The 26,019-nt window shown below is 46.1% G+C and overlaps 1 protein-coding gene across 1 annotated transcript in view; it reads left to right on the forward strand.

Annotated features, from left to right (window-relative positions):
* The window catches only part of adamts3 (ADAM metallopeptidase with thrombospondin type 1 motif, 3), a gene marked incomplete at its 3' end in the record, with an annotated part of 357,741 nt that overhangs the window by 319,832 nt on the left and 11,890 nt on the right, over nucleotides 1-26,019 (forward strand). The window contains exons 18-19 of the mRNA XM_084307667.1: nucleotides 19,825-19,981; nucleotides 24,441-24,573. Coding sequence (XP_084163793.1) covers nucleotides 19,825-19,981; nucleotides 24,441-24,573 — 290 coding nt within the window. The remainder of the gene's footprint in view (nucleotides 1-19,824; nucleotides 19,982-24,440; nucleotides 24,574-26,019) is intronic.

A 26,019-nucleotide genomic window follows, 5' to 3' on the forward strand; every position in this document is an offset into this window, starting at 1 on the left:
TCGCCATCATTAGCCCATCGCTTGGTGCTTCTCCTGCACTCTTCAATGCCGTCATGGACTGCTCAGCTCTGATGACGTATTCGGTCACCGTCTCTGTGTGCCCCTTCCTCAGTCCCGTTAGTGTTATGTAGAGGGCCACGACTCTGGGTCTTCCTCGCCCGATGTAATGCTCTCTCAACACCTCCAGGCTTTCTCGGCCTTTGTCTTTAGTGTCGCGGAATATCAGCCCCAAGCTGGTGTCGTCGAGCAGTGGCGCTAACTCACAGTACGCGTCTGCGTTACGCTGGTCGTCCAGGGCTTGCTTCCGCCGTCAGGTCTCCCTTGGGGGCTGTCAAGATCGTCGCCTTCAGTCCCGCACCGTGCATGCAGCATAACATGCGCTCTTCCCAGAGCTCGTAGTCCTCTGCTTTTCCATTGAATGAGGGCCATTTGCTCCTTCCCTTGGTCGCCATCCTCTTGGTTGATGGTAGGCGTAGCTTTAGCTCTTGTTGGCCTAGCGTCTAGCCACGCGGTGCTCCCGGTGCTAACCTAGCCTATACTTTAGCTAAGCTTGCTACCCTTATTATTTCGCCCCGGCGTGATCTGGGCCCATAACCGGTTGACAGAATCCGGCTATAGGGCGACAATAATGTGGTCAAGAGGCATGGTTTCTATCTTTAGCCTTTAGGTGGCGTGGTTTATTCATTCACATGGTATGAGCAGCAGCACATGAGTTCTCCTCTCACTGAGAGGCTGGTGGAGAAAGAGGTAGAGGGGGAGGAGACATCTCTATTTATACTTGCCACCTGGTGGTATCTTGAGTGGCTCCGCCTAGAGCGCCCTCTAGTGGAAACAGTTATATATGCAGTTAGACAGTTACTAACAATCCTACATAGAACCTCTAACTTCAACACTCTAGGTTACACTTAAATGTCGAATTCAGGTGTTGTATCAGCACAGGGGAGGGGAGGTACAGGTATAGGCAGGGATGTAAGACAATAAATATAGGTAATAAAAGACTTGTGCTGTATAATGACAATACATTTGAATAAAAAAAGTAGAAATTAAAGGAAAATATAAATAAAAGTAAACAGCAGGGGGAAAAAATATAATAAAGGTGCAGATGAGGGTCTGTACACAGTTTTCGGTCATAATACACACTGCGCTAGAGTCCGTGCAGGGTTTAGTGGTTAAGAGTCATAATACACACTGTGCTAGAGTCCATGCAGGGTTTAGTAGTTCTGTGCCACACTAGCTCACGCTCAGCGTTTCATGCATAATCTCGCTTCAGCGTATGCACACAATTTCAAATGTACCTTTAAATGCCAGCATTCATCTGGCCACACCCCCATCCGCCTACCTACATAAGCCGGGATGGGCCACACACTCATCTCCTTCGCAAATTTCATCACAAGCAACGTGTTGCTCATATGCCCACTTGACGTGGAGAAAAATATTGCTCTAAGGAAAGGAAGAATAAGGAGAATACGTTGACATCATATCTTTATTTTCTCTCTCACTATTTTAAAACGAGAAAATACGGCGATATTGTCTTCGTACTGGAGTGTCTGGAAGATGGTGATCATTCCACAAACTCCACCGGTTTCGTATTGGGGGTTCACGCCGCTACATACCTCCCAGCTACAGTCTTCTTTGATGCGGCTGGACGGAGTGAAACCCTCCGGCGGTGCAGGGACTGTAGTGGCGCGCCGCTGTTGTGAGAAGCGGTGCGTTCCAGGTTGGGTGAGTAGTGTTTTGCTGGCAGGCTCCACTTGTCTGTTAGTGCTATGGGGACTAATTGACAATGTTATGAAAACCGGCCCCAGGCTAGGGTCCTTTGTTCAGTCTCCTAGACGACAGAAGACCTTGGTCTGAAGCCATTTTAGTTTAACTAGTGGGCCGCGACCATTAACACTGGTGATCCCTGTGTTTTCTGGACGAGTGGATTTCTCTCTGTCCCGTGTTAAGCCCCTTCTTTCATATCCAAATGAGAGTATTCCTTCACGAGGAGATATGTGCATGGATGTGCGATAGCGGCAGATCCATGTTCAAGTCAGCTACACAGGCCAGTTTGGTATTGTGCTGATTCCGTCGGGTGTTGGTAAAATCACTGTTGTAAAGCAGTGTTGACATCTTGTTTCTCTTTTCTCTAAAAAAGTGAGGAGAGGTTCAGAACGGCGGCCTGTCTGGGTGAGTGTTATGTCATTGTATACAAGTTCAGGTGATAGCTGCTTAGCTTACGGTTAGCCAGTCAGCTGTTAGCTGCTGCGTTAGCCTGCTGGGATCGCTGCATGGCCTACTTAGGTGGGCCTACTGTTAGCCAGTCAGCTGTTAGCTGCGGCGCTAGCATGTCGTGATTACTAGGTAACGTTAGCTTGCTGCTATAGGCCAAGGCCTGGCGCGGGGTAGCTTTAGCTCCTCGCGCGCCGCCGCGAGCTCGCTTCTGGTCGCGTGCGCCGTTAGCTCGCCGTCTCGCGAGCAGGGGCAGTAGCGCCCGAACGATTGGAGCGGCCGTTAGCTTAATGCTACTCTGTTGAACGTGCTTTGATTATAACATGTTTTTAAACACTCTGGACTACGACGTCGTCTTTGACAGGAGATGTTCGTCGACCCTGCCCTGAGCCAGGACGGCAAGGTTGCGTCAACAAAGAGGACTGTAGTGCGGGTTGGAGCGGCGACGCTGCCCAGTTCGAACAACACAGGAGCGGCTGTGTTCCTATGGTATCTTGACTGCACTTCGCTGATCTACGTTCCGGGTAGGACAAGGTTTGACCGGACCTTATAACACATCTTCTGGTCTTTACCTTTCTAAATGTTTTGTGAATAACGATGTTTTCCCAAAACGTGTGTTGCTGCAATGCATTTAGGATACGACGCGAGTTATGTGTGGACTGTCTTTGTCACTGGCAGTTAGCTTCTCCGTGCAAATCGGGTTGTTACAGAAAATGATCTGGTTGTTGTGTGAGAAACATCATGTGTGTTTATATGTACCGTGTACTCACAACTAAGGTAACTAACCTATGAAGCTATGCTTAGTGACAAGTGAGTAAAAGAATGTTCTTTTCTCAGCCTGTGATGACAATGAACAGTGTTCACATATTAACAGGTTTTCCTGTTTTAACTGGCCGTATTAAGGGTAAAATAAGAGGATTGTGTTTCCCCCCGGTTCCCTGGGGACTTTTTCACCCTCCTATCAGACATGTTGCACTACATTGTGTCTTTTTGTGTGGTAGGGATGCGATGTAACCCTTAGCTTGATTGCTGAGGTTGTGCTAAAACTGCTGGAGAAACTTTATTTTCCTAAAAGAAAAAATTGTTTAGTCGCTGTCGTGTGTGCTTAGCAAGGCCTGTGGCCGATACTAATCGAGAATTATGTATTCTCTCATTATGAAAAACGGCGTTCCTCTGTAGAGTGTTTTTGCCATTTTTTGTAGGTGATGATGGGTTGTGTGTGTCATGTGACCTACAACTGGGTTGGACTGGCCACAGAAGCACATGTGTATGTTGGACCGGGGCTCTTAGAGCCCTCTCTATTCTGTGTTTTTTCCTTAGTAAAAATCAGATAGCAGGTTAGCTCATGCGCTGTGTGGAGCTGTCAAACGCTTCATAGAGCTGACTATGACTGTGTCATGTTCTCTTTTTGTCATTACATCGTAAAGGGGTGAACTGGTAACCTTTCCTCTCCTCCTCGTTTCTGTCGGTCAGGGGTACACCCCCTGTCCTTCAAGGTTCCCGTCACGTGGCGGTTCGGCACGTTACGGGGGGGGGGGGGGGGGAGGGAGTTTCCTGGTCCCACGGCTTGGTATATTGGGCGTGTGCACCGCAGGAATTCCCCCACCATAGAGTACGTCACCGTGCGCGTCTCTGTTGGTAGGACTTCCGTGTGCTGTTCAGGTCCATGTGATGGATCTGTTTCAGGGGGGTGGTCAGGGCTCCTCCTCACCAAGCGCCTTCTTCCATGTGAGGGAGCCTCCATCAAAGTACAGAGCCTTCCTCCTCAGATTGTCAAAGTGAGTGGACCCTCTAGAAGGGTCCTATTATATTGTATATGTATTCGATTCAATTCGATTATTGAGTGTGTATGGGTTCAGTGCCTCTTCCCCGGAGAGCCCTAAAACCAATTTTTTACATGGCTCAAGGTGCAATATATTCTTTTCAATCTGTACAGCTCGCGTGGGAAGTCTCTCTGGGGATCCCCGTCTCCTTCCTATGGGAGGGTGGTGGGATGTAAAAATGTGAAAAAATTTTACCCCCGGCTGTGTAGACTGGGATACATACTGTTGATGCTTCCTCCTTTTCTATTCAAAAAAGTGTTGGAGTTAGGGAGTGTCACACCCCTCTTGTCGTTCCCCTGGGCGCCTTGGGGATTCAATGACAGGTCTAAATAGCCTGTTCATTGATGGGGGTGTGTCCCGACGCACGTATAGTGCTAGCTTGCTGTAAACAGGCGACTGACTGGCGCGCCTTGGTTGCTTGTGGTTAAAACGGCGTTTTTATGGGCGGTTAGGTGGCCGAGCGGAGATTGCGTTCGTCACCAGCCCTGGAGCTGTGAGCTCGATTCGCCTGTTCGAATCCAGCTCACAGCTCCGGGGTTGTCACCAGCTTGGCTGGCCGTCTGCACTGATACAATTGGCTGTATCAGAGGGTGGGAGAAGCTGGCGGGGTGGGTCCGGGTCGTTGTAAACAGCGACTCCTACAGTTCGGTCGGGGCGCCTGCTAAGCGCGGATTGGACGTGAGGGGGATAGTGTGGTCCTCCCACACGCTACGCCCTCTCAATGAGAATCCGCGCTGCCAGGTGAAAAGAAGCGGTGATTGGCTGGACGTGTGTCGGAGGAAGCACGTGGTAGCCTCCACTCTCCCAGATGATCTGACTGTGGGGGGTAAGTGCGCAGCGATCAGGAAGGGACTGGGAATTGGCATACGACTAACATTGGGATGGGAGAAAATCGGAGGAAAAATGGAGGGGGAAAAAGACAAAAAAAAAAAAAAAAAAAAACGGCGTTTTTATAAAGCAACTGAGATGGGGGTTTTTCCTCTTCCGACGACCAAATCCCACGACCTGGGTTGGTTTTCGACGGATTCTCGTTCATGTCTGGGGGATGATGACGGAATGGATCTGAACATATGTAGAGGGGTCTCACGCCCTTGGGGTGGGCCACCAGGCGCGGTTCGCCCGAACGTCTGGGTGGTGCCTTCTTTTCATGTTAAGATCGACACGCATATCTGCCCTTTCTCCTGGAGTAGGCATGTCGGCGTGGTTAGGGCACGGGACTGGTTCTGGTCACGCTGGTCCGGATCAGTTGAACCCGTTGTCCGCCGGGGATGCAGATCTGCTGTTCTGGTACCCTGAGGGACTTGGGCTTTTTTCAGGGGGAAAAATGCCAGGTCGGTCCGGGTGTCACAGGGTTAAGCGCTATGGAGACCCTGGTTGGGTACGTTTTTACTCAGCACTGTCGTAATGGCTTACGGCCATGCCATCCTGTGCACGCTCGATCTCGTCGGATCTCGGCCGCTACACAGGTTGGTCCTGGTTAGTACTTGGTTGGGAGACCGCCTGGGAATACCAAGTACGGTGTGCTTAGGGGCTGGTTCTCCATTCTTTTTCGCTCCTCTCTCACGCATGGCGAAGAGGGGCCTGTGGGGTGGTTTTTGACTTCCTCTGGTGACCCTGTGCTTCCCGTGCTGCCAGGCCCGGTCCGAAGTAATGTTTCGTCGACCCGTAGGCCTGGGTTAACCCTTTTTTGAAAACTGAAACACGGTGGTCTCGCGAGAGGTTAAGCGTTGGGCCGTGACGTCAGAGGAGTCACTCCAAGCTGCACAGACTGGAGTGTATTCCGTGATAACACAGCCAATATTAACGAATACACCGAAACGGTGATTGACTATGTCTGTACTCTGGTAGAAGAAACAATCCCCTCCACCAAAATTAAAATCTACCCAAATCAAAAGCCCTGGGTAGACAAATCCGTCCGTGAGGCTCTGAAAGTGCGCACATCAGCATACAACACCGGGCTGGTGACAGGCAACATGGAAGAACACAAGATGGCAAGATACAACGTCAGGAGAGCAGTAATAGAGGCAAAACGGCGTTACAGGGATAAAGTTGAACTTCAGTTTGAACAGGCTGACTCTAGAGGCATGTGGCAGGGCCTCAGAACAATGACAGACTACAAAGGCACCCCCCTCAAACTGAACAGTGACATCTCCTTAGCAAATGATCTCAATTCCTTCTATGCAAGGTTTGAGGCTGTGAATAACAACACCAGCCTACAAACCACGGCAATGGGGGGGGGGGGTCTGCTGATGGAGACTCAGTGTTCAGGGTAACAGAGCATGAGGTGAGACGGATCTTTAAAAAAGTGAATATCAGGAAGGCAGCAGGACCGGACGGCATCCCCGGCCGCGTCCTAAAAGTCTGTGCCGACCAACTGGCCCCGGTATTCACTGACATCTTCAACCTGTCCTTGGAACAGGCTGTCATCCCCACCTGTCTGAAGAAGTCCACCATCATCCCTGTACCCAAAAAATCTACGCCTGCTTGCCTCAACGACTACCGCCCTGTAGCCCTCACCTCCATAGCCATGAAGTGCTTTGAGAAGCTAGTGAAGGGCTACATCTGTTCCTCCCTCCCCATCAACCTGGACCCTCTGCAATTTGCATATCGCCCCAACAGGTCCACGGAGGACGCCATAGCCCATGTGCTGCACACAGCAGCATCACACCTGGACAAGAGGCAGGGGAACTATGTGAGAATGCTGTTCATCGACTACAGCTCAGCATTCAATACCATAGTCCCCTCCAAACTCATAGCCAAGCTCAGGGACCTGGGCTTGAACTATGACCTCTGCCAGTGGGTCTTGGACTTCCTGACGGGCAGACCCCAGGTGGTAAGAGCCGGCAACTGCACCTCCTCATCCATCACGCTCAACATAGGGGCCCCCCAGGGCTGTGTTCTGAGCCCCCTCCTCTACTCCCTGTACACACATGACTGCGTAGCACAGCGGAACAACAACACCATCATCAAATTTGCTGATGACACAGTAGTGGTGGGCCTGATCTCTGCCAATGACGAAAGGGCCTACCTGGAAGAGGTAGAGAACCTGTCACAGTGGTGTCAGGAGAACTGCCTCTCCCTGAACGTCAGCAAAACAAAAGAGATGATTGTGGACTTCAGGAGGTCGGGGGTCAAGGACTACAGCCCCCTCAGCATCGACAGGGCACCGGTTGAGAGAGTGAACAGTTTCAAGTACCTCGGAGCCCACATATCCGAGGACTTGACATGGACCACACACATTGACAGTGTTGTGAAGAAGGCACGACAACGCCTCTACTTCCTCAGGCGCCTAAGGAAGTTCCAAGTCAGTCAGAAGATCCTTAGGAACTTCTACTCATGTACAATAGAGAGCATCCTGACCGGCAACATCACCTCCTGGTTTGGGAATAGCACTGCACAAGACCGTAGCAGACTACAAAGAGTGACACGTTCAGCCGAACGCACAATTGGAGGGGGGCTTCCCACCCTCCAGAACATTTACAACAAGCGGTGCAAGGGGAAGGCTAAGAGAATTATTAAGGACTCGAGCCACCCGAACAACTGCCTCTTTGAACTGCTGCGGTCAGGCAAGCGATACCGGAGTCTTAAGGCGAGCACAGAAAGACTCTATCCCCAGGCCATCAGGCTGCTAAACGAACAATAATCACTATGCAACAACCATCAAATGCACACAGCACACACACCCACACGCACACACTCACTCAAACAAACAACACACTGCAGCACCCACTCTCCACACTTTAGATCACACAAACACACTTACACTTTATATTTATTGATAAAGGATTTGCACTACAACTCGTACACCTACTGTGAATTGTACCTAAATTGCACCTCGTCCCATTTCTCCATTTCTGCCTTGCACTATATAGTATGGTATATTAGTACACTGCACAGTATTGTATATTGTATGGTAACTACGTCTATTCTGCATCGAACATTGTACATATGTCTAAACTGAACACTGTGACCTCATTTTTTTTACTTCTAATTTTACTATGTTATTTTATTTCATACTTATCTTGTCTTGCACAGTCTCTGGAGCGCAACAGTAAGAAGCATTTTGTATAAAAGTATTCTGTACTTCTGTATGACAACTATTAAAGAAACTTGAAACTACTGCGGTATAGCCGGTGTGTACCCGCAGGTGTGTTTTGGAGTTCTTTCTTGAGGGGTTATAGGAACAACCACCGCATTGGGTAACGCCAAGGTGGTTGATTCCCTGGTGTGTTGGAGCAGTGTCAACTCTCGGGTTCACCGGTTGAGGGTGCCCCTGCACGTTCATGACGTCTGCCAGTCGTGTCAGCCTTCTCGGCCTCAACCCCTCTGGGTGGGGGTTTTTAAATGGAGGCTTGGTCATGCAACAACGCCAGCATACGCCCCTTCCGCCGGGGCGGCTGTGTTCAGCTGTCCCCTCTGGCGCCTGTCTCGTCCGCAGTCTCCAGGCTAGGGTTAACAGCCTGTTGCCTGGTTTTTCCCCGGTGCGCTGCCTGCTTCCGTTGGTTAACCTTTTTTGTGTGCTTACGGCCATGCTGACTGCCTGTTCTGCAGGGTCAGTGTGCCAGGCGGTGTACTATTCTCAGTCCTTGCCCCACAATGGTGGAATGAACTACCCATCCCAGTTAGGACAGCCGAATCCCGTCCAATCTTTCGCCGTCGACTAAAGACTCACTTCTTCAACCATTATCTGAAATGATAAAAAAAAAAAAAAAAAAAAAAAAAATCTAACCCCGACTAACCTTACTGTCATGCACTTGTCCTAATAAACTAACCTACACTGTAACACGCAACACTTTGATGAACATTGTTACTCAGCTGATAGAGTTATACCCTTCTTGCTGTCTTGTCGCACAGAACTTGTAAGTCGCTTTGGATAAAAGCGTCAGCTAAATGACTAAATGTAAATGTAAATGATATTGGGGGGACAGGGCCCGCTCGGCTTACGGCCATACCAACCTGAACACGCCCGATCTCGTCCGATCTCGGAAGCTAAGCAGGTTCGCGCCTGGTTAGTACTTGGATGGGAGACCGCCTGGGAATACCAGGTGCAGTAAGCTTTAATGAGGGGCCTTTGTCCAAATACGCTGGCGATGTGGGGGGCGGGGTCACTAAGTGCCCATCTGGTGGGGTCTTGATGCTGGCATCATGGACTTCTCCGGGCCCCCGTTCCAGGGGGTCCAGTCCCTTTGGTGGGTCTGGGTCTTCCTTCGCGCTCCGCTGCTACGGCCTTGCCACGGGGTTGGGTTTGCCCTTGGCCCTGTGATTCTGGGGGCAGTAACGAGGTTGTTTCCTCCGTTCGTTCCCGGGTGGCATGCGGGTTGTGCGTGTGTGTAGTCGTGGGGTCAAGCCACGCTCTGCTCACCCTGTGCGTTAAGTTGCTTGAGTGCCTCTTCGCACGGTCGGGTCCGTCGCCCTCCCGTGAAGCCACCAATAGGGGGGGTGCCCTCCATTAGGGTGGGTCGGGGGCAGGGCCGCCTGGGAGAAATGCGAGGCCCTGTGCGAGATTTAACGCGAGGCCCCCCCCCCCCCCCCCCCCCCCCAAGGTTAAAAAAAAAAAATATATATATATATATATATATATATATATATATTTTTTTTTTTTTTTTTTTTTATACAGTCAACATATTCTTAAATAATAGCGCTGCCCGAGGCGGGGCATGATACAGTCAACATATAGCAAAAGAGAGAGCGAGAGAGAGCTCCCGTTCTACAGTCAATATACAGTGTACAGAGAGAGAGAGAGAGAGAGACACATTGGAAAGAAATTGAAATGCTATTTGGCCCTAAACAGAGAGTACACAGTGGCAGAATACCTGAGCACTGTGACTGAAGATCCTTGAGCACAGCCTAGCCATCGAGAAAGGCCGCCATAGGCAGACTGTGTGTGTTAGAAAGAGAGAGAGAGAGAGAGAGAACATGTGTGTTTGTCATGTGTGTGTGTGTGTTAGAGAGAGACTATAGCATGTATGAGAGATTCAAAAGGACAAAGATCAACACTTAAATCCAACAAGAAGAGGGTCAACAGAGAAACCAAAGCAGCAAGGAGCCAATGGCCGACATCAGCTAAATAGGCTAGCCAGGTACTGTGACACCAGGCCACGTGACACACAGCTTTGGCCAACGGCCCAACGCTACCCAAGCTACACAAACGACCATTCACACACAGCACATGTCGTATCTCCAAATGTTGTGAAGTAGCATATGTTTTGCCTGGAAAAAAACATCGTTATTAACAAAACATTCGGGAGGGGAAGGAAGGAAGAGTGGGGTAATGTCATCATGACATTTTCATTAATCCAAGTTACCTGCACGATGAACGCAGGGCGAAAGGCTGCAAGGTCTCCACGTTGACGAAAGGCCTCTCGCTGGCGGGACAAAAAGAAGCTATGGCCAGAGCCTTGTCATGGTGCAGGCCCGACTACATCTTCTGTCAAAGATGATGTCGTAGTCAGAGTGCCAGAACCCCCTGCTATTCTCACGGCTAATGTCAATGGTCGTAGCACAAGCTAACAGCTAACTCAAGGCTAACTGATAGCATCAAACGAACTTTCCCAGCCGAGCGCAGCCGGCAGTTAACGTCGAAGCTAAACAGCTAACTGGCTAACAGTTAGCTCAACCAGGCTATCGCTAACCATTAGCTAACACAGAAGCAAGCTATGCGGCTACATACAGCCAGGTGCTGACACCAGGCACACACCGTTAGCTACTAGTAGTACTATTAGCTAGTCGGCCAGTTTAGCTCCAGAGAGAGAAAGAGAGATAGGGTCAGGTGACTCAGGTCCACGGCGGGTATATAATCATAAGTTGATTCACCATAACGCAGTATCAACGTGGAAGGATACTTTCTTGGCCCCACGGTGTAATTTCGGCGTATTGCTGCCTAACAGATTTATCTGCTCACAAGTTCTCTTCTCCTTCTTTTGAAAAGACATCCACTCGCCTCGCCTCGCTAGGTTAGCTAACGCTAGTTAGCATTTAGCTAAGCTAGCTACTAGCCGACATGGCTATACCATGAAAGGCTCCGGCCATTTGTCCCGCTAGCGAGAGGCCTTTCGTCAACGTTCCTTGGTTGGTGACCGACCGACTGATAATGACCGACCTCTTTCTTCGTCTTGGCTATTGGGCATAACTAAGCATAGTCAAAAGCTGCACGCGCGAAAATGTCAAACGCAGCCGACTCACGCTGCCGGCGTACTACACTGTCTACACATGATGTAAGTAAAACCACTCCCTTCGTTGAAACCAATGCTGCTGCAGAATCCCAGAGGCTGAGCTCCAATAGTGAGTATGTCTGCAGCTGCAGGACTGCAGACCCAGGAACAAGTCAGACACATTCTACAAACGTGTCTAATGTGAAATATATAAGCATATAAGCAAAACTAGATTTTAGGTCTGTGATGAAAAAGGGCCTCGCGGGAAGGGGGGCCTCGCAAAAAAAAAAAAATAAAAATAAAAATAATAATAAAAAAAATTAATATTTTTTTTTTTTTTTTTTTTTTTTTTTGCGAGGCCCCCCTTCCCGCGAGGCCCTGTGCGACCGCACTGCTCGCACACCCCCTGAGGCGGCCCTGGTCGGGGGGGCTCGGCCCTCCCTGGTCTGATGGTTGTGGGGGGCCTCAGCAGGGTACATTTGTCGAGCTTCTAGCTCCCGCTCAGCTCCTATTATGCATGAAACGCTGAGCGTGAGCTAGTGTGGCACAGAACGTTAGGTTATGACTATAACCAAGTTCTGTTAACACTTAGTGAACGCTCAGCGTCTAGACGCTGCTGCAGGCCCTTGATTTTTCATTGTGATGAAATTTGTTGGGAAGGAGATGAGTGTGTGGCCCATCCCGGCTTATGTAGGTAGGCGGATGGGGGTGTGGCCAGATGAATGCTGGCATTTAAAGGTACATTTGAAATTTATTCAGTGTGCATACGCTGAAGCGAGATTATGCATGAAACGCTGAGCGTTCACTAAGTGTTAACAGAACTTGGTTATAGTCATAACCTAACGTTAAGAGTCATAATACACACTGTGCTAGAGTCTGTCAGTAGTTAAGAGTCATAATACACACTGCGCTAGAGTCTGTCAGTGGTTAAGAGTCATAATACACACTGTGCTAGAGTCTGTCAGTAGTTAAGAGTCATAATACACACTGCGCTAGAGTCCATGCAGGGTTTAGTAATTAAGAGTCGTGAACTAGAGTTGGCTAGTTCATTTTTGTAAACGTCAATAATGCCACTGTTGATACCAAGCACACGTCTTCATGCCAGTTTTCCTAGTGTCCCAAATGTTAAACCGACGCACGGACAGACAATATTTCTCTTGGCGTTCTGTCTGAACGCACCATCAGGCGACTTCCTGGCTACTGTGGAACTGACTTCTTTCTTTCTTAGTGATTGATTTGAGCTCATTCCACAGTTTGTCTTCCTCTGCTGCATGTCGTTCTGTAATATAATCCAACTGGCCTCAATCTGACTGAAACTATTTTAGCGACAAGTAAATTTTTTTTAGATGTAAGCAGTTAATCCAGTGGAACCGGCTGCCGATACACTTGTCGGGCTCCAGTTGCATAGGGTCTGATGTCAAGGAGACACCGTGGCTTTTAGAGAAGTAAATGGTAAATGGCTGCATTTATATAGCAGCTTTTATCCAAAGCACAATTTACAATTTGTTCCTCACATTTTACCCATTCACTCACACATTCACACCGATGGCGGAGGCGACCGACGCCGACCGTACAAAGTTCCAATCGGGAGCAGTTAGGGGTTAAGTGTCTTGCTCAAGGACACTTCGACACACTGCCCGGAAGGAGCGGGAATCGAACTGGGAACCTCCGGATTACCAGACGACTGCTCTACCTTCCGAGCTCTCTGTCAGGGCAACAATCAGAATCACTCAGTATTTCAGTTTTTCAGTTCAATATTTCAGTTAATATTGAGATCACAATTATTTAACATGATGACTTATTGACTTTGGAAAGATTGTGCATTTAGATTAGATTTGATTAGATTCAAATGTATTGTCATCATACAGCACAAGTACAGTACAACGAATAGAAGTTTGGCATCCAACCAGAGTGCAGATGTAACAGTGAAGGGCATTAACAATATACAGCAGTGGAGGTTTCTCTATGACAACACGTGAAACACAAATTCACTCATAATTCATAATTATTATTAATTTACATATATATATATATATATATATATTTTTTTTTTTTTTTTTTTATTATTATTATTATTATTATTTTTTTATTAGAAAAGTTTTCCTCTGTAAAAAAATGCCAGTGAATATTTTCTTTCTTCAAAAATGGCCAAAATTGACAGCGCTGAGCAGGCCATTGACCCAATGTTAAATAAATAATAAATAATAGCCAATCAAAATAGGCTATTAACTTCATCTAAGCACGGTCTGTGCAGTTAAACTCTTGCCATTGAATGGAGGATTGAATGATTGACAGCCTTGACAATCCAATAATACACAGAGGATGAATGATTGGCAGCCTTTGAAATCCAATCAGAGTCTGCCTGGCAAAAATACCTGCGGAACTGCAGCTGGACTGGCTTCAGTGTTCTAGTCAAAGTTGTGTTCCATCATCTCATGTGTGCAATTTGCCTGAAGAACATTAATTTGCCTAATATAATCATTCATATTTTAAGATCTTTATTCACTTGTTCACTTATTGTTGTGCACTGCATCGTTTACTTGGATGATATATATATATTTTTTTAATCTCAGTTGAAGACTAGTGTAGTTGTAGTTGACGTGAACGTGCCATCTTGGACTGTGAAGGCAAGCTAACTTGTAGCTAGCTACTAGCTTAGCAAGCTAGTAGTTTACAGTACACACAGTAGGCAAAATTAAACTTTGCGCCAACATTAGGACCGAAGTATAAACCAGCAACTGAGCAACATGAAGAAGTGGACTTATGCACCTGGATCAGAAAAAAGTAAGTTGTAGTGTTTGTAAAACGAAAGCCTGGAGGCTAACGTTAGCTAACTGTTTAGAGAACAATACTTGTAGTAGACTTGATTAAGGGATTGAAACGTTGTTAACTTGGCTATGTCACATATAAACACAATGTAATGTATCACGTTGGCTGCTGGCTGCTAATGCAGCCTGCAGATAATATTTGCATGTGCACTGTGTTAGTGTAAATTAATGAATGTTGCCGCTAGCTTGTGGCTAGGCTAGCGTACTTTGCTGATCTGATGGCTAACGTTAGCCAGCCGAATTGTTTAGAGACTTGATTAAGGGATTGAAACGTTGTTAACTTGGCTATGTCACATATAAACACAATGTAATGTATCACGTTGGCTGCTGGCTGCTAATGCAGCCTGCAGATAATATTTGCATGTGCACTGTGTTAGTGTAAATGAATGAATGTTGCCGCTAGCTTGTGGCTAGGCTAGCGTACTTTGCTGATCTGATGGCTAATGTTAGCCAGCCGAATTGTTTAGAGACTTGATTAAGGGATTGAAACGTTGTTAACTTGGCTATGTCACATATAAACACAATGTAATGTATCAAGTTGGCTGCTGGCTGCTAATGCAGCCTGCAGATAATATTTGCATGTGCACTGTATTAGTGGTGAATAAATGTTGCCGCTAGCTTGTGGCTAGGCTAGCGTACTTTGCTGATGCACGGCTGATCTAGTGCCTCTGTGGCTCTGCAGATTTGTCACGGTGAGATTCATGTGGTGGAACTTTGGTGTGCTCTTATGAATGAGAACTGCTATCTTGTCCGTTGTGTGTGGGTTTGTGTCTGAAACGACCGGTGGCTTGTGTGTGTTGCGTGAGATGCAGAAGTAAACATTGCCAGGCATTGTAGTTCTCGGACCGCTTTCACCCACAGTTAAAGGAGACATGACATGCTGGTTTGATGAAATGTATAGTGTAAATGAAATGAATAGTTTATGTATATTCAATAGTAGTATTGATAGTATATTAGTATGTATATTGATATTAATATTAATATTAATTAATTGATTGATTGGTGTTGGTATTAATATTAATATATAGTGTATATTAATATTATGTTTTCATCTGTGTCCACTGACCACTGACACACAGTGGGGGACGTTTTAAAAATATAATTTAATATATAATATAATATAATAATTTGTGCTTCACCTAAAAATTTGGTCACCAGCCTCCACTGATGTACAGGTGATTAAACTGGATATAAAATATATTTATTGAACTTAAAAAACAATGGACGGCAACGCCTTTGATTTCTTCAAACAGTGACACAAGCTCAGCGTTTCTGAGCACATCCTCAGCTCCGTAGAGGCCTTTATACTGAATACTGCATACAAGTTGATGTTGACGCAGTGTGACAGGGAATCGTTTGTTTAAGATGAGATGTTTTTCCCCCGAGAAGATCTCTTAACGTTTTCCCTGAAGATGCCCCATTCTTCTCTGCTATGCAAATTGAGAGTATCTTCTTTCATGAAGCAAAGTGACATTTCTTGAATTGTAATGTTTCAGTGTAGAAATACAAGGTGGCAGCTGTTTTCCCACATGCAAATCAGTCCCTGTCGTCTCTGTATCCTCTCTGGACAAATCAGTCCCTGTCGTCTCTGTATCCTCTCTGGACAAATCAGTCACTGTCTCTGTATCCTCTCTGGACAAATCAGTCCCTGTCGTCTCTGTATCCTCTCTGGACAAATCAGTCCCTGTCTCTGTATCCTCTCTGGACAAATCAGTCCCTGTCTCTGTATCTCAGAGAGTGGATTTGAGTGGATTTATCAAAGAGGAGGAGAGGATACAAAAAGGTTTTATTACATTTATTATATTTAGTGGTATGATACTATCCAGTAGTGTAATTGATGCATAACTAGGGATGCTCGATATTGGCTTTTTTACAGATACCGATATACCGATATTGTCCAACTCTTAATTTCCGATACCGATATCAACCGATATCACATTTTAATGCCGATATCGGCCGATAATATCGGACATCCTTATGCATAACATTTTTTATTTATTTTTTTATCTTTTTCCTCCGATTTTCTCCCATCCCAATGTTAGTCGTTATGCCAATTCCCAATCCCCTTCCTGGTCGCTGCGCACTTACCCCCCACAGTCGGTCTGGGAGAGTGGAGGCTATCACGTGCTTCCTCCGACACACGTCTAGCCAATCAACCGCTTCTTTTCACCTAGCAGCGCGGACTCTCACTGAGAGGGTGTAACGTGTGGAAGGATCACACTACCCCCCTTAGATCCTATCCGCGCTGAGCAGGCGCCCCGACCGAACTGTAGGAGTCGCTGTTTACAACGACCCGGACCCACCCTGCCAGCTTTCCCACCCTCTAATACAGCCAATTGTATTAGTGTGAACGGCCAGCCAAGCTGGTGACAACGCCGGAGCTGTGAGCTGGATTCGAACAGGCGAATCCAGCGTCTCCGGTGTTGGTGACGAGCACAATCTCCGCTACGCCACCTGACCGCACGCATAACCATTTGTGACTATAGCTTACTTCACAGAGTCCTGTGGTCGGAGGTCTGGCCAGGTTCAGAGCTAACTAGGAAGCTCCAGACAGGCAGCAAACTAGGGCTAATCCACAACATGCATACAAAAGCTTTAACCATCCACAACAGAAAACATTTCCCTTTTAATGATGTTCAAAAGACTGCATGGTACTTATATTATTTCTTCAATCAAAGTAGGCGAGATAAACTATTCTTTGTGTTGAGAACAGTAACTGTAGTCTGGTAGTCTAGGTAACTGCATGACCCTTTGGCTGTGTTATGGTGTTTGAAATGATGGTTGATGGAGGCAAGGGGGTCCTTGTTAGGCTACCACAGTATGCTGTGTTCAGCTACCAATTTCAGCATAGTTTATTTTCCCTTACTTTATTGGGATCTAGTGGAGATGAAAAAATAAGTGCTGAGTTTAGCCTGATGTCTTGTCTCTCACAACACAATGGATTCCTGGTGCGACAATCTCATTAAAGCACAGGAAAAATACCATTTCTCCATTCCTATGTGCGTTACCAAGGCAACGGGCCATCAATGTGCTCTCAGCTCAGACAGGGCTTTTTCTTATTTATTTTTTTATCCTTTATTTAACCATTGTATTCACATTGAGACTTCCACCTCTTGTTTTCAACTTGTATATTCAACTTATGATCGCCGGCATGCACAAACTGTGGGTCGAATGAGCGCTCGGGTTAGTCATAACACTTTTCCCTTTTACCGGTTAACCGTATGTAGTGTGGTAGTGAAAGGTTAACCTTCTGTAGTGTGGTAGTGAAAGGGTTAATGGACTAAGACGTTGTTAGTTGATTTGATGTTGTTTCTCTCCATGCTGAAGAATTATAAGCACACTGGTTAGTAAGATGCTTAAAGAGTTGATTTCCCATTACTGCACGTAATCGACAGATTTGTTGATTAAATCAACTAATCGATTAGTCTTCAAAGTCCTTAATCAGTCGACTACGATTTTCTTTAGTCGAGGACAGCTCCGATTTCTGTTGAAGATGCATCATTCAGGTATGCTGAATGAATCCGATAAGCGTGGTTCCCAAGCAAACTTGCAAGTTTTTGACCTTCTAATTTGCTTAACAAAATGGCCACCAAATTTAAGATTTTCTCCAATAACTCCTGTAACCTGGAAAGCAAAAAATATATAGTATATTTCGGTATCTAGATGACAGTTTTCTAATCACATTCAATGGCAGACATCTCATCTATGACTAACCCCTGGGAAGGATCCTTTGAACTACGTCGCAGCTAAAGCCGTGATAACGAGGTGACATTTTGCTCTGCTGCACATCTGGCGTGGGGCACAGAATACAGCTGCACGCCGGGCTGCCTTGCTCTTCTTAGATGTTCCTGCTGTTCTCTTCAGCTGGCCTCTCTTCCCCCGGCTAGCAAATCTTCCTCGGTCATCCTTATATTTAGCTTGCTCCTGTAATGTGAGCTCTGCATCACCTTTCAAACCTGTGCAAGCGCAACAAAGAGTTCCCACAGACTCCAGAGGTACCAGCAACTTTAAGGTTAATTTATAAAGAAAATAAAAAATAAAGCTGCTGGTGCCTCTGTGGGCTTAACAAGTGATACAGAGCTTGCTCTATTTCTGCTGGGAAGGTAAACTCACTCTTGCTAATTCCTACAAAGTTGTCTGTGCCTAGTTCCCATCTATTTATCACTATGTGTCAATTCACAAAAATTATTTCCTTTTCATTTAGGCTTAAATAAATCCATAGTAGGGCGGTCGGATGGCGTAGCGGCGAGATTGCGCTCGTCACCAATGCAAGAGGCTGCGGTCTCGACTCCCGGAGTCAGCGTTGCCCTGCGGCTTGGGCCGATCGTCATACTAACTCGTTTGGCTGGGTTAGCGGGAGGGAAGTCGAGGGTGGTAATGTGGCGTTGTGGACAGCGACGCCTACAGGTCAGGTCTGGGCGCCTGCTCAGCGAAAGGCAGGAAATGGTGAAGGCAGCGTGACCTCCCACGCGTTACGCTTCACCACTGAGAGACCTCGCTGCCAGGTGAGAAGAGAGCCACTGGCTGTCTCCACATGTGTCGGAGGAAGCATGTGGTGGACTTCAGGGTTCCCTTGTACCGACCAGTAGGAGGAACATGCTCACAACAACCAGGTAGGGGAGGGGGGGAATTGGCATAACAACTAAATTGGGATGGGGAGAAAAATAGAAAATCAGGCGGAGAAAAAGAGGATTAGATAATAATTTTTTTTTAAATCCATTGTTTATCTCTTCCCGGAAAACAGACCTATTCTGTGAGTTCTGTCACTCTCGCACTCGAGGGTGAACACCAAAATAAATCAATCTGAATCACGCCAGACGGCAGGTATTTTATTAATCCCCTTGCGGACGTGCGGGTGCCATAACAGCAGGGGGGCGAGAGGAGGTACACGCAAGAAAGGATAATAATAGAAATAGCGATAATAATACAGTAGAACATAGTAATGATCTTAATGTCGATCAAGCGTCCATCAAATTGACCACCCGCCGCGCAGCAAATGCCCATTGCAATCGGAAATACATCAAATCACAGAAGCTCACAGTGTGGTCACTGTCATCTCTGGATCTTTACATGATCTCATATACCACCAGTCAAGGATTCTGTGCCAATGGGTTTAACCCTTGTGTGGTGTTGGGGTCCAATGTTTTCAATGTTTACTGAAAGAGAAATTATATATTTTTAACCTGAACATATAAAAGAACACATTTTCACTGAGTGGACACTATGCACCCCCCCCCCCCCCACACACACACACACACACACACACACACACACACACACACACACACACACCTTTATATTACATATGTGGTGTTCCTGAAAGTGTGGAAATTGTAGGTGAAAACAAGTAAATATGCAAAGAAATCAACAAAAAGGTTCACTGTGTACCTTCACTGTCTGCGTCCATTTTGTTTCATTTATATTTTTCAAGATAAACATGATTTATTTTTTACAAGCATTACATTTGATCACAAAACACAAAAAGCACTTGTATTGATAAATGTGATCTAGCAGAGGTAAATGGCAAATATTAACAATATATGCTGTCTAAATAGTTTGTAATTGAGATAAAGCATCTGTTAAGTATTTCTACATTAATTGCTTTATTGTTTTAAAATCCCAATAATGTTGCGACTCCACCAGACCTGTGAACACTGGTTGAGTAACAAAAAACACCACACAAGGGTTAAACCATATTATTCCTGTTACCTGAAATGACAGAAGGATTCATTCCACGTGAACTTCACTGTGAACATTCCAACACCACGATGCTGCTATGACCGTGCTGTGTCTGTCTCTGTCGGTTCCCAGATTATACCTAAGGACAATGAAACCAGGTCGACGTTGATGTACAAGTACATCATCCACGAAGACTCGGTGCCCATCAACAACAACAACGTCATCCAGGAAGACACGTACGAGTGGGCGCTGAAGAGCTGGTCGCCCTGCTCCAGACCCTGCGCTGGAGGTAAAGACGCACACCACCACCACTTAGTAGAATCAGATCTTCAGCGAATGAACGGTCTAACGCCAAATGTCTTAACGTCAAACCTCTAACGTCGAAAGACATTTGGAGTTTAGTTAATATGGTTCATGAAAAGGACAGTGGGCAGTGCACATGTCATTACTCATTTCAGATTAACCAGAAGATGTCTGCATCAGATTTAGCAAGAAGCTCATTTCCATCTGTAGTCCTAGACAGTAAACGAATAAGTAAAAAAAATAAAAATGAAATAAATTAATATACGGTAAAAGTACAAATAATCCAAAATACTAAATCCCTCCCTCCACCTCCCCCCTTTGACTTCATGTGTGCCGTATAGCGTGAGAGTCCTCATTGTTTCTAGATGACACATCCAATAGCTTTGAGCACAGTCTGGATTGATCTCAAATCTAACATCAAAAGAGACCCAGCTCACACAGGCTTGCAGGCTGGATGTAGGCTGGATGCAGGCTGGATGTAGGCTGGATGTACAGTAGGCTGGATGTAGGCTGGATGCAGGCTGGATGTACAGTATGATGGATGCAGGCTGGATGTAGGCTGGATGTACAGTAGGCTGGATGCAGGCTGGATGTACAGTAGGCTGGATGTACAGCAGGCTGGATGTACAGTAGGCTGGATGCAGGCTGGATGCAGGCTGGATGCAGGTTGGATGCAGGTTGGATGTAGGCTGGATGTACAGTAGGCTGGATGTAGGCTGGATGTACAGTAGGCTGGATGTAGGCTGGATGCAGGCTGGATGCAGGCTGGATGTAGGCTGGATGCAGGCTGGATGCAGGTTGGATGTAGGCTGGATGTACAGCAGGCTGGATGCAGGCTGGATGTAGGCTGGATGCAGGCTGGATGTAGGCTGGATGCAGGCTGGATGCAGGTTGGATGTAGGCTGGATGTACAGTAGGCTGGATGCAGGCTGGATGTACAGCAGGCTGGATGTACAGTAGGCTGGATGCAGGCTGGATGTACAGCAGGCTGGATGTACAGTAGGCTGGATGCAGGCTGGATGTACAGCAGGCTGGATGTACAGTAGGCTGGATGCAGGCTGGATGCAGGCTGGATGTACTGCAGGCTGGATATACAGCAGGCTGGATGTACAGTAGGCTGGATGTACAGTAGGCTGGATGCAGGCTGGATGCAGGCTGGATGTAGGCTGGATGCAGGCTGGATGCAGGCTACTGTTCAAAGGTGTTGGGGAATTTGAAATGCTGCCACACTATTCCAAGGGGGGGGGGGGGGGGGGGGGGTTTGCATTTAGCAAATGATCAACTGAACCCACTAGATGATGAACCCTTTAAAGCAGCGGTTCTCAAACTACGGGTCGTGACTTATTTTTTTTGTTAAATATGCCTCATTTTATAAAGGTGTATTGATAACATAGTGCTGTAATACAATTTTCTAATAAATATGCATGATCAAGTTCAACAACGTGTGCTTTTATTTTGATATTCCTTAATTCCACGTTGAATATGAATATAGTTTGGGTGCTTCAAAGTAATTCCAGGAAAAGATGCGATAATAGCCCTTTAGTGGAATACACTAAAACACGTTGTAATTTTTCGCCTGATTATCAAATCTTCCTGAAATCAACGCTAGATCATCATTATTATCCTTCCTCATGCAAGAATGAAAAGAGCCCTGGACCGCGGGGCTCCCCCCCCCCCCCCTCCTGCACCCAACGGCACACAGCCACACACACACACACACACACACACACACACACACAGAGACAGCGTCGATCGGGGTAGAACGAAATATCAGATCAACGCAAGATTTTATATATAGTGTTCTTACCTGGTATCCAATGTTCCCTCAAAAAAAAAGTCTGAGCAAACACTCAAACCTCCTGAGCAGACATCAGCAACTACTGAGCAACATACGCCACCTGCCGATTAACCAGTTAGTTGATAAGCGGCGGTTTGTAAAAAATCTGAGAATCTTAATTTCCCTCAATGTCTAACATAAAAATCTATACATTTTGCTGATACACAGAAATAATACAAAAAGGCATATTATATTCCTTAATCAAATATTTATTTGACCATTGATTGACGATACAGAGCAAAGTCCTTACTTTGGCGGAAGCGGTGTGACTAACTTTTGTCTTTTTAGGAAGCTGACTCGTCATTATTTTATTAAGTGAATTATCATGCGACTTCAAGGGTGACCTTGGTGATTTTTTTTAAAAGAGGACACTCTGCCTTCAGCCTCAAGATACTTAATGATACTCAAAGTTTACTCAAAGATGCCTTATCATTTAATATATTTAAAGTATGCCTCCTCTGTATGGATATAAAATTATTGTTTATATTATTTTATATAACAAAATAATATCTCTCGGGCGGCTGGGTGGCGCAGCGGACAATGCGCTCGTCACCAACGCAAGAGACACTGGTATCGAATCCAGCTGTCAGCGTTGCTTCCGGCTTGGCCGGCCGTCATACTGGCTCGATTGGCAGAGCCAGCGGGAGGGAAGCCGGTGGGTGGGTCTGGGTCGTTGTGGACAGCGACTCCTACAGTTCGGTCGGGGCGCCTGCACAGTGAGGGAAGGATCTAAGAGAGGTAGTGTGACCTTCCACATGTTACACTCTCTCAGTGAGAGTCCGCGCTGCCAGGTGAAAAGAAGTGGTGGGCTGGGTACAGATGTGTCGGAGGAAGCATGTGATAGTCTCCGCCCTCCCAGACCGACTGTAGGGGGTAGAGTGCGCAACGACCAGGAAGGGGATTGGGAATTGGCATAACGACTAACATTGGGAGGGGAGAAAAACGGAAAAAGGAGGAAAAAATATAATAAAAAAAAAAAAAAATCTCTCTATAACCAAAGTTACTCAACATGCTGTATTATGCCTAAAGTAATCTATCTGACAAATCTCAAGAAAATAACTAAATCAACCTATGACAAAATAATATATATCTTCAAGTCTTACTGGACAAAATAAATAACAAGGGAAAAAAAGTAATGTTCTAAATAATACCTCTTCTGTATTAGAAAATCCAGCTTTAAAAAATATATCTTTGTAAATGTTCAATGTAATGTAAATTATAAAACAGTAACCTCACAAAGATACTAATTTAAAAGTACACTATGCAGTTTCAGATGTTGCAATTAGTGTACTAAACTAATTTATTACACACATAATCCTTAGAATGATTGTATCATAAGCATCTTATCAAAGGCATCAAAGGCATCAAAATAGTTTTCAATTATTTTCTTTCTCGCGGCTAAGTGGTGCAGTGGGCAAGGCGCTCGCCACTAACGCAGGAGACGCTGGGTTCGAGCCCAGCTCTCGGCGTTGCTTCCGGCTTGGCTGGTCGTTCATACTAATACAATTGGCAGTATTAGGGGGTGGGAAAGCCGGTGGGTGGGGATTGGACGTTGTGGACAGCGACTCCTACAGGTCGGTTGGTGCGCCTGTACAGCAGAATCAGGAAGTATCGGGGGCAGCGTGAGCCTCCCACACGTTACTCCTCGCCACTGAGAGATCGCGCTGTGCAGGTGAAAATATGCGACGGCTACCTCCTCGTGTACCTAAGGGGACACGTGATGCAAGGCTTCGTCCACATTGCAGCCGACCAGTGGGAGGCATGGTCTAGCGACGTTCGAAACAGGGGAGGGAAGAATTGGATAATACGAAATTGGGATGGGAGAAAAATAGAAAATGGGGAGAAAAAGTAGATCAACATTTATTTTTTTCTCTCTCTATATACGGTAGCTGCATTCTTCAATCAATTCGGTCAACTTTCCCATCAAACTCTCGCCTCGCACTGCTTTGTTTGTAATGTTTTTCTGTGTCCATGTGAGCTTTGAGATCGCCAGCACCTTTATTAGACACAGAAACATATGGTCAAGCTTTGCACACGTTGCACTCCGCCTCCAATTAGTCTCGACCGGGACGATAAATTGGGAATTTTCTCTGCAGTTCATCTATAATGTACATTTTCGCATTGGCATTGTGAGCCAGCAATGCTGGTCGGATCTGTCCGCTTCCTGCTCTGTTGTGTGTGTGTCTGTGTGAGCGCAGTAGCGACGCCCACAAGGCACTGAAAGCGGGGCTTCTCCTCACACGCAACAGGGTACCGTAGTATTCGGTGCAACGCGCCAGTCAATTTAACTACATGCATATTTTACACAAACGTTTCTGTGCGCGACAGATTTCAGATGTGCACGGGAGCATTTTGCGGGAACATTATCAAGCTTACTCACAGAGTCCCATGGTTGGAGCCGTAATCCACACCACAGCAACACAAAGGTTTTAACCAGCCACAACAGAAGACAACAGTGGTCCTCTCCCATTTCCCACACGGCAAATGCAAGCGGCTCGGTTGTTTTATGTTTTGGAGATGACAAGGGTTCGACTGTGGGATGCACTCAGAAGAACCACAATGTGACCGCTCCAGTGTTTTAACAGCCTGTCTCCCTGTTCTCACCCAGGGTTTCAGTACACTAAGTATGGCTGTCGAAAGAAGGGGGACACCAAGATGGTCCATCGAGGCTACTGTGACGCCAGCAAGAAGCCGAAACCTATCCGACGCATGTGTAACCTCCAGGACTGCACACAGCCACAGTGAGTAACCATGTGTAACCTCCAGCACTGCACACAGCCACCCAGTAAGACAGACAGACACATGGAGCTGTCTCCACAATAGCAGCACGGCTCAGCTGCACTCCACTCTCCTCCTGAACGTGGGGCGATTACTCTCAGAAAGTGTGGCGAAACCTGAAGAGATTTAGTTGCTGACTGCAGCCATTTATATAGTACGTTTTCTGTAAATTCAATAAAACATTTGTCTATACCACATACTTCATGGTTCCTTTTTGATAATCCTGTGAACTACAGTAAATACAAATGGAAGGCACGTGGCACACACACACACATTGAAAACATCTCTCACTACAGCATCTCTTTCTATCACAGCTTTCACTCATCTTGCACAAAACCAATAATTTCCACAGATTTGATTTTAGAGTAGGTGATGAATTTGCCATAATCCACTTGATAAAGTAAAATTGGATGCAAGAGAATATTACCACGGCTTGAGACGAGTGGAAACGGACGACAAGCTTTTAAAAGAGAAAGTAAATAAAAACACGAGGTACAACTGGAGGCTAAATACTGGCTCCTCCCCCAATGGTCCACAAAAGCAGATTGATGCATTTTTATTCAATAAAAACACAGTGCAGGTGCAGAAAATGCTCTGTTTGCTTGAAAAGTCGAGACATTTATATTGCTTAGAGTTTCGTTCTGTGTCCCGCTCCTCCGTGTGTTTGTTATTCCAGCACATGTGCGCAGGGACAGGAACAAAGTAAAACACTGATGTAAAGCAATTGTTTGTCTTGTTTGCGAGTCCATACAAAAATATTTATCGAAAAAAGCGTGGCAGAATTCCATCAGACACTTAAAAAAAAAGTTCCAAAAGTAGGATATGTCCGCAGATGATAGTCCATCCAATCTGTTCTCACATACACCCACACACACACCCACACACACATATTTGTTTATGTGAAATATGGGGACATTACATAGACTTACATGCATTCTGTAACTAACCCAGTGGCGGCTGGTCAATAGGGGCGCTAGAGCGCCGCCCTCCCTGGTTAAAAGAGAGAAGAAGTAGATTTTTTTTTTTTTTTTTTTAATAGCCCTAGAAATCAAATAAACATGTTTAAAATGAATAATATTTACTCATTGTAAGTATGTTTGTGTTTCCAATGCACAATATAACGTTAATATATCAAATATAAATAATTGTTTTCATTAACAGAAAGTGACTGTCTGCTAGAGAATAATACCGCCTCTATACTTTCCATAGCCGCATTTCTCCTGGGCTAGACGCATAGCGCTTACAGTGGGCGTGCACTGGTTTCATCGCTGTACTGTCGCAGCCAATCAGTGCGTAATTCGCTGTGCGTTGAAATATGATGTATTATGATGGAAACCGGGCGCGTTTCCAAGCGATCTATTATCATCTAAGCAAGCAGCGTCAATCATTTCCGTAGCCGCATTTCTCGG

This window comes from Notolepis coatsorum (assembly GCF_963971535.1).
Source record: "Notolepis coatsorum genome assembly, chromosome: 2".
In the NCBI taxonomy this organism is placed as follows: domain Eukaryota; kingdom Metazoa; phylum Chordata; class Actinopteri; order Aulopiformes; family Paralepididae; genus Notolepis; species Notolepis coatsorum.